The sequence below is a fragment of the Crocuta crocuta genome, unplaced genomic scaffold (assembly GCF_008692635.1).
Source record: "Crocuta crocuta isolate KB4526 unplaced genomic scaffold, BGI_CrCroc_1.0 scaffold288, whole genome shotgun sequence".
In the NCBI taxonomy this organism is placed as follows: Eukaryota; Metazoa; Chordata; class Mammalia; order Carnivora; family Hyaenidae; genus Crocuta; species Crocuta crocuta.
The window spans coordinates 6,634,367-6,646,384 of NW_027532607.1; the positions used below are offsets into that span (position 1 = coordinate 6,634,367).

The 12,018-nt window shown below is 38.8% G+C and overlaps 1 protein-coding gene across 3 annotated transcripts in view; it reads right to left on the minus strand.

The window, feature by feature from the left end:
• ABCA5 (ATP binding cassette subfamily A member 5) overlaps positions 1-12,018 on the minus strand; it is a 54,799-nt gene that overhangs the window by 20,138 nt on the left and 22,643 nt on the right. For all 3 annotated transcript variants that reach the window (XM_077780337.1, XM_077780336.1, XM_077780335.1), the window contains 7 exons: positions 11,249-11,387; positions 9,710-9,800; positions 9,378-9,517; positions 8,341-8,460; positions 3,798-3,999; positions 2,644-2,813; positions 37-164 (listed from right to left, as the gene is read on the minus strand). In XM_077780337.1, coding sequence (XP_077636463.1) covers positions 37-164; positions 2,644-2,813; positions 3,798-3,999; positions 8,341-8,460; positions 9,378-9,517; positions 9,710-9,800; positions 11,249-11,387 — 990 coding nt within the window. The remainder of the gene's footprint in view (positions 1-36; positions 165-2,643; positions 2,814-3,797; positions 4,000-8,340; positions 8,461-9,377; positions 9,518-9,709; positions 9,801-11,248; positions 11,388-12,018) is intronic.

Below are 12,018 nucleotides of genomic sequence, written 5' to 3' on the forward strand. Positions count from 1 at the left end.
TTCAAATAGGTGTTCATTCACATACGTTATTCTTACCTCTTCTGAATACATCACATTTAAAGCTGCACTATGGGGAGCAGCAGACACATAGTCACTGTCATTAAACATGGTCACCATTATGTTCTGGTTTGTGAAAAAGCTAATAACATCGCTGATATCAGAGTCTAGTATTAGAAAATAACAAAGAATCAGTTTAAATGCGAAACAGATGTAGACTTTTAATAACACTGAAAAGAGCTTTTTTAAAAAAAAATTATATATTTATATATATATAAATCTTCATTAGATAAAGCATGATTAAGAACAATGGCTCTGGAGCCAGTCAGCCTGGACTCAAATCCAAGTCAATATAGACACAAGCCTTAAAAACAGATCCTGGTACACAGCAACTGCACAAATTTTAGCTGCTGCAGCTGCTACTATTACATTGAAAGTTTACCTATAATACATGAAACTTGATTGAATTGTGAAAATAAAAATCTATCTGGCAATTTTATTTTTTTTTAAATGTTTTTATTTATTTCTGAGAGAGAGAGAGAGACAGCATGAGAGGGGAGGGTCAGAGAGGGAGGGAGACACAGAATCTGAAGCAGGCTCCAGGCTCTGAGCTAGCTGTCAGCACAGAGCCGATCGTGGGGCTTGAACTTACAAACCGTGAGATCATGACCTGAGCCGAAGTCGGACGCTCAATCGACTGAGCCCCCCGGGCGCCCCTATCTAGCCCCTGTCTAGTAACGAGATAACGGACTAGGCTCAGGCAGGGCGTGGAGTCAGGGAACATACTGTTTTGAGGATTTCTGTGTGTTTTGCAGAGACAAATTTTATATGTGTCAATTGCCTTCACTGTCTAAAAATATTAAAACACATAATCAGGTCTCCATCTATATTCTTTAAATTGCCTGGAGATGAGAGAAAGACTGTGAATCCTGTCTGAGGGTTAAATCTCTACGGACACGTCTGATGAACGGAAACGGTTTCATCTGCACAAAAACCAGAAAGGACAAAGGTGGCTTTGAGAGAAATCAAAACCAAACAAAGGAAAACACTATCAGTAACTGAAACAGTACGGCAGGTGGATCAGACTCAGCGCCAAACTTAAGTGTCCGAGAAAATGGTGCTCTTAGTGCTTTCGTTGGTGCGTTTTCAGATACAACCTTTACTCTCTACCTAGTGCCTGAAACGATCTCTCCTCTCCAGTCTGACCCACGGCTCTGTGCTCCTGAGAAGAGAGCTACATTATAACTGAAAGAACTGTAGCACCTGTGATACAAAAAGCTTTGCAAGGAGGATCCGATACAAGCCAATACAGACACCCAAAGGCCAGTGATTCCCAAAGGAAACATTTGGCTTTATTTCAGACCAACAAAGCCTAGGAAAATATAGGGTACATACGTATGCAACTCTAGAAATACTAAAAAATAACAAAAGGGACAAAACTTTGAAAATACTAGAATTTCTACAGATTAGTGAGAATGAACACAAGGCAGACAGATTTGAGATACCTACACAATTTCCCAAACACATCAAAAATGTGTATCACAGAACAAGGCTCTAGACAGTGTTATACTTTAACATGAAATGTATATTAAAATCAAAACAAAAATTCTAATGAAAGAAGTGACATCACATTTTCTATTCAAGAGTAGTTTTCTGTCATTCTTCCTCCAAAAGATAAAAGATTACATAATAAACAGAGAGCCACATTTTAAAAGTGATGATTGTAAGAGTAATTCATAATCATCCCTAACTATGATTATTGTCTTAACATGGGTCAAAGCTCTTCAGGTAACAGTGAATCAGAAATATAGGTAAATCGTTGGAAAATATTAAACCCCAAAGAGTTTGTGAGTTATAGTAATGATTATATTAGACACAACTTCCTAACATATTTCAGGGACATGAGCAAACAAAGCTGCCTTCTGTGCCACTGTCCATCTGCCACGGCTCGCTAACTTGGATTCACTCTTCAAGGACCTCGGGACTACAAACAATCCGTGCAGACGGGAGATTCTGTACAAACAACTGAGCATGTAGGAACGGACTTCTGTATTAGGCTTTAATATTTTGAAAAGAAGAATTGAGCCTTGCTCAAGGCTATCGTTCTTTAGTTTTTTTTTTCATATTTGACAACTATGTCATTAAGAATAATCAACAGCAAGCCCAATAATATTCATTACCAATTTAATGTATTCTATTATAAATAGTTACATCTAAGGCAATTTTTAATTCTAACGGATTTTTCAGATAGTCCTTGGAAAATTGTTTAAACATTTCTATTTAGATCTATAACTGCATAAAGATTAACTCTTTCTAAAGAGGGTATTTCAACTTCAGAAATGTATTTTGCTTGTCATAAACTATGATAGGAAACACGTGGCTCGAGAATGCGCTGCTACCATTAGAAAAGGAAATTTTATTCTCATAAACAGTACAAGTTAGTTTAAAAAACTGTCATCTACACTTAAACGAAAATTTTACCTCTGTAATATATTACTCAGCATCAATAATTTTTTTTTAATTGGATTTCTGAAGACAGGCCATGCCTTTACCTCACATGTATTTCTGAAACCCCAGTCTCTGACTTACATCCCACCACCCCAGGCCCCAACCAACACACATTCACAGACCTTCACACACTCTCACCAGTAGAATTTTGAAGAAGCAGAGCTGTTTTGTATTTGTGAGGTTTTTCTCCAGGTTTTAGGAAATACAGGTCTGGCGTAAGTTTGATGGGAACCACAGCATTTTTAAAAGAGCGATGCACCAAAAACATGAAAATCTGAACTGCAAAAAAAATTAAAAGCAGAAGCAACCTGAAAGGGAAAAAATGAAATAAGCACAGGGCACATTAATATATAAATCTACTGTTAAAAACTCTTCTTTCAAATGACAGTTAAAAGTACTCATGTTAAAAAAAAAAAAGAAAAAGAAAAAGAAAATTTAAAAACACTTGAAAGAAATAGCCCTTGGGAGATAATTTCTCCTCTCCAAAACGATCTCATGACATACTAGATGGAAAGCCAATATTCAATGACAAAATTAAAACTTTTAAAACTAAGATCATAGCCATCCTGAAATTTTTCTAGGGTATGTAAACTTGTTCTTATAACTTTTTAAGAATGAGACATTGTGCCACATTTACATCTCTAATGTCCTGAAGAGACTATCATATTTCCTGCCCTCCATCTTAACTATTTACCCTCCATATGTTTTAGAAAACACAGGATGTGAAACTATTTTAGATACAGGGAAGGAAACAAAAATACAGTGAGACTCTGAATGGCTGATATCTTTGAATTGTTATCCATGCCACATTAACTTCCACCATTCCTCTACAGGCAAAACAAGATATGCTCCAGTCAGTTATAAGTATCATTATTTGCTATTGATCAAGTACACAATTCTATCACCTATTCAGAATGCCCTTCTATGTGGAAGGCAGATATCCTCTGTCTTATCCTGCAAAAGGCTGCTACATTGTACGTGACAGGTGTCACAGCAAGTGACAAACTGAATTTTTATCCTTAAAAAAAAAACTTGGGGCGCCTGGGTAGCTCAGTCGGTTAAGCTTCTGACTTTGGCTCAGGTCATGATCTCGCAGTTTGTGGGTTCGAGCGTCACATCAGGCTCTGTGCTGACAGCTCAGAGCCTGGAGCTTGTCTTTGGATTGTGTCTCCCTCTCTCTCTGACCCTCCCCTGCTCACATTCTCTCTCGCTCTCTCTCTCAAAAATAAATAAAAAACATTTAAAAACAAAAAACAAAACAATTCATCAGGCAGGAAAGTGATCACACTTACACTGATCTCACTGATTTGCTTTCGCGTTTCAAACTAAGCAAATGAAACTTTGCTACTGTGTACACCTGCTGTTTCCAAAGGCTCCTGGTGCTCACAAGAGAAGCCTTCGCTTCAGAAAGAATAAGCAAGCTCTGCTCCATTTCATCAAAAGATTTTGAATCCACTTCTTCCTCTGGTGGCTGCTGAGTAAATACACTATAATCTATTCACCAAACAAAACCAGAAAGACAAAAAATTATGGTATATTCCTTAAAAGGATAAAAATCTTTCTGAGGTATGCAAATTTTACAGAAGCACACATCTGGTGGTGATGCAGGACAAATGGAACTCTCATATACTTCGGAAATATTATTAAAACTGAACATGCACATAAATTATGACCCAGAAAATTCTCTACTAGGTATAAATGCAACAAAAATATGTACACAGATCTACCAAAACACACGTATAAGAATATTCTTAGCAGGGCACCTGGGTGGCTCAGTCAGTTAAGCATCCAACTCTTGATCTCGGCTCAGGCCATGATCTCATGGTTTGTGAGTTCAAGTCCCACATCAGGCTCCACACTGACAGTGTGAAGCCTGCCTGGGATTCTCTCTCTCTCTGCCCCTCCCCTTCCTGCATGTGGTATGCACATGGACTCTCTCTCGCTCTCTCTCAAAATAAATAAACTAAAAAAAAAAAAAGAGAGAGAATATTCTTAGCTAGTGACCTATCCAGTCAGTCATAAACTGGGAAAAACCCAACATCTATCATGGCAAAATGAATATATAAGTTGTGAAATACTCATGTAATAGAGTAGTCTAAAACTATGAAACTGGGGCACCTGGGTGGCTCAGTCGGTTAAGCATCTGACTTCGGCTCAGGTCATGATCTCAGAGTCCGTGGGTTCGAGCCCTGCGTCAGGTTCTGTGCTGACAGCTGAGAGCCTGGAGCCTGCTTCAGATTCTGTGTCTCCCTCTCTCTCTGCCCCTTGCCCCCTTGCTCTCTGTTTCTGTCTCTCAAAATAAAATAAAGACATAAAAAAATTTTTTTAATAAATTAAAAAAAAACTATGAAACTGAATAAACTACTATACGACTACAGTAGTTTAAACTTCACAAACATAATTTAGGTAAAAGAAGTCAGACACAAAAGAGACATACTATATAACTGATCCCATAGACCAAACACAGACAAAAATAATCAATGAGGATAGGAAAAAGGGTATGTATAAAATAAGTGATGCAATTTTTAAAAAACAGAAAAAAAGGACGACATGAAAATTGGTTTCAGTATTATGAGAACCACAAGGAAGGACTTATTTGATTTATGTTAAATACAAAAATGAGTAAAAACATTCCACCTTAAGAGTAGAAGGGAATAATCCACAAACTAATTTTGAACCAAGCAAGCCTGGTTATCCTGGGACCTTAGCAACTCACCAGTTTAGATGAAAGACTTAGTAAGATAAACCAGTTTAATCCCTCTCTTCCACTGATACAATGGACTAAATCAAACTACAAAAGGGGACTAAAATACTATATATCACAATTATGGTATTCAGTGAGCACCAATTTACCTTTTGTAGAATTTTATATATATAATTTTTTTTTATTGTTTATTTATTTACTTTTCTGAGAGAGAGCACACAAGCAGGGGAGGAAGAGAGAGGGAGAGCAGGGGTGGGGGAGAGGGAGGGGTGGAAGGGGAGAGAGAGAGAGATTGATTCAGGATCCGAAGCAGGCTCCAGGCTCTGAGATGTCAGCAGAGTCTGATGCGGGGCTCAAACCCATGCACTGCAAGATCATGACCTGAGCTGAAGTCGGACGCCCAAGTGACTAAGCCCGCCAGTGCCCCTAGAATTTGATACATATACTTTAACAGTTTATTTATTTATTTTGGGGCACCTGGGTGGCTACGTTGGTTGAGCATCTGACTGTGGCTCAGGTCATTATCTCACAGTTCGTGGTTCCCAGCCCTGTGTCAGGCTCTGTGCTGACAGCTTAGCCTAGAGCCTGCTTTACATTCTGTGTCTCCCTCTCTCTCTGCCCCTCCCCTGCTTGTGCTCTCTCTTTCTCTCAAATATAAATAAACATTTAAAAACAAAAATAGGGGCCCCTGGGTGGCTCTGCCAGTTAAGCATCCGACTCTTAGTTTCCGCTCAGGACATGATCTCACGATTAGTGAGTGTGGGCCCCCCAGTGATGTCAGTGTGGAGCCTTCTTGGGAATTCTCTCTCTTTCCTTCTCTCGCTGGCCCTCCTCCCCTACCTGTACTCTCTCTGTCTCTCTCTCTATCTCTCAAAATGAGTAAATAAACTTTAAAAATGAAAGTAAATAAATAAATAAATGTTTATTTGTTTTGAGAGAGACCTAGTACGAGTTGGGGAGGGGCAGAGAGAGGGAGAAAGAGAGAATTCCAAGCAGGATCCACACTACCAGCACAGAGCCTGATATAGAAGCTCGAACCCACAAAACCACAAGATCATGACCTGAACCTAAACCAATAGTTGGACACTTAACTGAATGAACCATCCAGGCACCCCCAGAATTTGGTATTTTTAGCCTCTGAAAAATATAACCATTAAAACTGGCAACACTGAATGAAAGTCAATTTTAGAAGTAAACTTCTTCTGCAGAATTTGGTATTTTTAGCCTCTGAAAAATATAACCATTAAAACTGGCAACACTGAATGAAAGTCAATTTTAGAAGTAAACTTCTTCTGCATGGTGGACTTAAAGGTGCTATAGAATAATGCCAATAACAGCTACATAGCGCACAGCCTTCTCATCTTTATTCCCATGACCCAAACATTCCTACAGACCACCTCCTGTACCTCAAAGTATTTAGCACCATAGGTATAAGCATCTTCTCCATCTAATTCTCATATATCATCCAAGGTATTACAAACATACTCAATGCATTCTATATTCTGATCATTAACTTCTTGTATTTCTTATATTCCCACAATACCTTTCTCTCTACTCAATTTCACCAGACTGGATACATGCCCAAATTGGAGACCTTGTTCTTTCTCTAACTACGTAAGATCTAAATCTTTTATATGAACTTTTTCTCTCTGACTACAATCTGATATCATGTCCCCATCATACACGTGCCTTTTCTCCTTTCTCCATGTTTCCTTCAACCTCCTGACCCACCACCACCACCATTTTCAATTCTAAGGAGGTTTCCTCAGCTCACATCCTCACCTTAAACTGCAAAGAGCCGGCTTTGACTTTTACCCCCACTGAAATGGCTACAGTCAAGGTCACCACTGGCTTCCTTACTATCAAATCCTTCACTATCTTCTCTGTTACCAAAACTATCTTTTCTATTCTCATCTTATTCTTTAAAGTAATCAGCAAATAAGTGATCACTTCCTCTTCCTAAAACACCACTTTTGTCTGGGCTTTTACATCCCTTTTGTGAAGAGAGAAAGAGCAATGACAGATCCTTCTTAGTCAGCCCTCTCTGGTCCTTCACTGCCCAACCTCGGGCCCACCCCCCTCCACTTTCTATCTGCACTCTCTCCCAGAGTGATTTCATCCAAATCTATGGCACCATCAATTTCTAACTGCATAATTTACATCTTCAGCCCTAACACCTTCACTCAGCTCCAATTTTAGTATATTTGCTGCCGAAGCGAGCACACCTTCACTCAGCTTCAAGTGTGTTAATCCAACTGCCCACTATACACCACCACTTGGATGTCTAATAAGCATCTCAAACAATATAACCAAAATCCAGGCCTAAATCCCTCCTCCCCCCCAAAGTCGCTCTTCCCCCACTCTCAGGAAACGGCAATTCCATTCCCAGGTCTCAAGCAAAAAGCTTAGGAATTATTCTTGCTTCCTCCCTTTCCCCAACCCTGACACTTACTCCATCAGCAAGGCATCACCAATACCATAAATACAGCCCAAGTCTATTCACGGTTCCCTATTTTTATGACCATCCTACTTCAACTGAGACAACAGTTTCCAAACTGGTCCTCCTGCTTCCATACTTGCTTTATAATCCACTCATTTCAAAATTAAAATGCATTTTTAAACATGCAAACCAGATGTTACTCCTTTGCTTTAAACTCTCGATAGCTTCACCCTGTAATATGGAAACAAACCAATTTCTTTTCCAGATATTCAAAGACTAAACGTGATCTGGCCCTCCCCTACAATCTGCTTGGCTCTCTAAACTCCATCCACATGGCCTTTTCGCTGTCATCAAAATCATCTAAATCATTCCTTAATTAACAGTTGTGGCAGAAGTCCCCTCTACCTGGAAAGCTCTGCAATAATTCTTGGGTTTTTCTCACCATCCAAGTTATCAGCTCAACACAGTCCTCCCTGAAGATACGATCTAACTTATCTGCCTCCCAAGACCACCCAATTATTTCCTTCATAACTCCTATTACTATCAGTAAATATCTCACTTATTTATCTACCTTATTCTTCTACCCTTTCTTCCCCTAAGTGCATATTTCACATGCGTATATAATTATTTGTCTTGTTCACCATCTGCCTGGTTCACTGCCAAAAAGCCTTTGTTACAATTTTGTTTTTACCTGCTTGATCAATTTCTGCCTCAACTTCTAGCTTTAAGAACACATCTTCCAAAGTTGTCATGGAGACACCATAAGAAATAACGCCCAAATTTGAGTGAGTATCTAGAGCAGAAAATAAACCTAAAAGAAAAAAATAAATGAAAGAAGGCTGTGCAGTTGGGCATGTCACTATGAATTATTCTAAAATATCCTTTAAAACGAGACATGACTAAATTCACTAGCACAGGTTCTTAAACTTTCTCGTCTCAGGACTCCCTTAACATGGTTAAAAATTGCTAAGGACTCAAAAGAATGTTTATAGAGATATATCTAGTAGGTATTAATCATATTATAAATTAAACCTAAGAAATATTTCATAGACAGAATGACAGGTAGGGTACATTAACGGGGCAATATGTACTTCATTTCAGTTAATGATTTTTCCCCTGCGGGGGGCGGGGGGAGATCACTTAAACTAACATAGAAAATTTCTGTCTAAATGAGGTAAATGTTATGGGAATTCTACACAACAATCTGCATGAGTAATATCCTTCTGATTATTAAGAGATCCTAACCGGATAATGGAAACTGAGTTTGAGTCCCTCATTATAATGCGGAAAAGTAATGCCACAATCAAAATATTCAAGGGTTTACCAAATTATCATGTAATTCATTATGGAATCAGGAAACTGGAAAAGAACTTGAGAATACATATAAACAATCGTGTGTGTCTGTGTATAATTACATATTCCCAGGAGGCCTCTAAGCAAAGAGAGTGATCTATTTCTTGACAAAAAAGCAAATACATTTACTTACAGGTTCTTGCATGCTGTCTGTTCAAAAAAGAAACCAAAAAACAAAAAAATGAAAAAACATCCCACGTTAGCTTGCAGTTTCTCATTTTCAAAAGCAAAGTAAAGCAGAAATGGAATATTAACTTCAGACACCTGGGAACATGTAAATATTATTACACAGAGAAGTATACAACAAAGTAAATCAAGAAAATCAGTTCCCAATGCAAGATCCTGGTTCAACAACCAGGAAACTGAAAGTAATACCTGCAAATTTGTCCATGTCCTTAAAAGGCAAGCTATACACAAGTTGTTGATCATTCTGTTGTAATAACGTAGCTCCAGGTATATGTTGTTTAACTAGAGACGAAAGAGATTCTGTAGCACAGTATTGGTCTATGTACATGCTAGAAAAAAATAAAAATCATAATTTTTTAAACAATTACTCAATTAACAACCAAAAGTAAATTCTGAATGGTTTAAGTAAATTTAGTGCCATAAAAAATAGCCAAACTACTAATATTATGGCAAACCTGAAATAAATTAACAGTAGACAAAGAATACTATAGAGAATAAAGTCAATAAAGAAGAAATGATACCTTAGACGGTAGCCAATCCCCCATTTACTTTTGAGAAAAATTGAAGAACCAACACATTTCAACATTCCTTGTGATATGACAGCTTTCCTATCTGCAAACAGAGATTTACATTTCAATTTTAAGTCAGTAACAGCATTAATAATTGACATTTATATTTTATGAGTTACCAAGAGACACCAATATCATTTAGTATCATTAAGCAATCACCACAACCTTACTAAAGGTACTGGATTATCATTATCTGGTTTTCAAATGAGAACACTGAGGCAATGAGAAAATAGTTTGCTTCTGTTTCACAGAGCCGGTAAGTAACAAAGCCAGAAACTGTACACAGGCAGTTCTGACTCTGGAGTCTACTTTCCCACTACAGCTCCAAATACCTCAGACTCTTCCTAATAGCCTTACTATGGCAAGTGTGTTCACAATTTCCTTTACAATCAAATGTAAAAACAACAAGAAAGCAACAGAAACAAAATGTCACTATGTTGAGTTTTTAAACACTTTTTTTTTTTTTTAATATTTTTATTTATTTCTAGGGGAGAGAGAGAGAGAGACACCGTGAGCAGGGGAGGGTCAGAGAGAGAGGGAGATACAGTCTCTGAAACAGGCTCCAGGCTCTGAGCTGGCAGTCAGCACAGAGCCCGACGCAAGGCTTGAACCCACGAACCGCGAGATCATGACCTAAGCGAAAGTCGGACGCTTAACCGACTAAGCCACCCAGGCGCCCCGAAACACTTTTTAAAGAACAAAAGATACTACTGAAAACATAAATCTACGGTGTAAATTGTGCTGAACACTTTGCTTCCTTCTGGGAGAGGGGGATTTTGGAATATGGGAGTTGACGGGGGGCTCTATGACCAGCACCCAGTAAAAACCTTGAGCATGGAGTCTCTAATGAGCTTTCCTAGTAGACAATACTTCATGCACGTCATTAACAACTTATTGCTAGAGAAATTAAGCATATTCTGTGTGACTTCACTGGGAAAAGATTTTTGGAAGTTTGTGTCTGGTTTCCTCCTTGTCCAATGTGCCGTTTCACTTTGCTGATTTTGTTCTGTGTCCTTGAAGTCTTCTGGTAATAACTCAGAAGGATAACTATATGCTGAGTCCTGTTAGTTCTTCTACCAAATTATTGAATCTCAGATGGTCTGCAGGACTCCCCAACACAAAAATATGTAATTTTTTAAAAGTTTAAGGGGCACCTGGGTGGCTCAGTCGATTGAGCGTCCGGCTTCAGCTCAGGTCATGATCTCACGGTTCGTGGGTTCGAGCCCCACTTCGGGCTCTGTGCTGACAGCCAGCTCGGAGCCTGGAGCCTGTTTCGGAGTCTGTGACTCCCTCTCTCTCTGACCCTCCCCTGCTCACGTTCTCTCTCTCTCTCTCAGAAATAAATAAAACATTAAAAAAAAAAAGTTTAAAACACACAGCTATGAAGAACACACAGCTTCTTTACTTATTCCTCAGGATTTAGTATCTCTGTGTCCATCTCCTATTTTGGCCCCACGACCTTATGCTACAAAAATAAAGTGAAAATCTCACCAGCAAGAATGTCAGCTTCATCCATGAAATGAGTACTAAACACCGTCACCCGATTAGATTTTCTGTATTTCAGAAGATTCCAAACAATATGACGAGAACAGGGATCCATTCCAGCTGTTGGTTCATCTAGCAATAGTATCTGTGTGAAAAAGAGTAGGCGGGCGCCTGGGTGGCTCAGTCGGTTAAGAGTCTGACTTCGGCTCAGGTCAGATCTCATGGTTCATGGGTTCAAGCACCGCATCAGGCTCTGTGCTGACCGCTAAGAGCCTGGAGCCTGCATCTGATTCTGTGTCTTCCTCTGTCTCTGCCCCTCCCCCGCTCATGCTCTGTCTCTGTCTCAAAAATAAATAAACTATAAAAAAAAATTAAAAAAAAAAAGAAAAAGTAGGGAATGGCAGAGAATCCTCAGAAAAAGTAAAATACATAAATTTATGTGTACACTGAGAAGCTTTCCCATTTCAAATTATTATTTCCAATCAGGAGTATATTAGATCTGAGTTTTTCATTCAGATATAAGTTAGCATATATCTTTAAATTATCACAGTTTGGCAAGTGAACATTTTCCTTGTTTCAATATAAAAGACTAATATCAGCAAGATTCAAGACGTAAGTGTAATAACAGTAAGAAAATAAACTAAAAACGCAAAATCTTGGTGGGGGTTGGGAGAAAGATACAGGAACCTAACACCAGAGCCCAGAGGTGGCCCCGAGCTCTACAGCAGCCAAGGGAAAAGCGGCAGGATCGTGGGGGCGGGGGGCTCCTGGCTGCA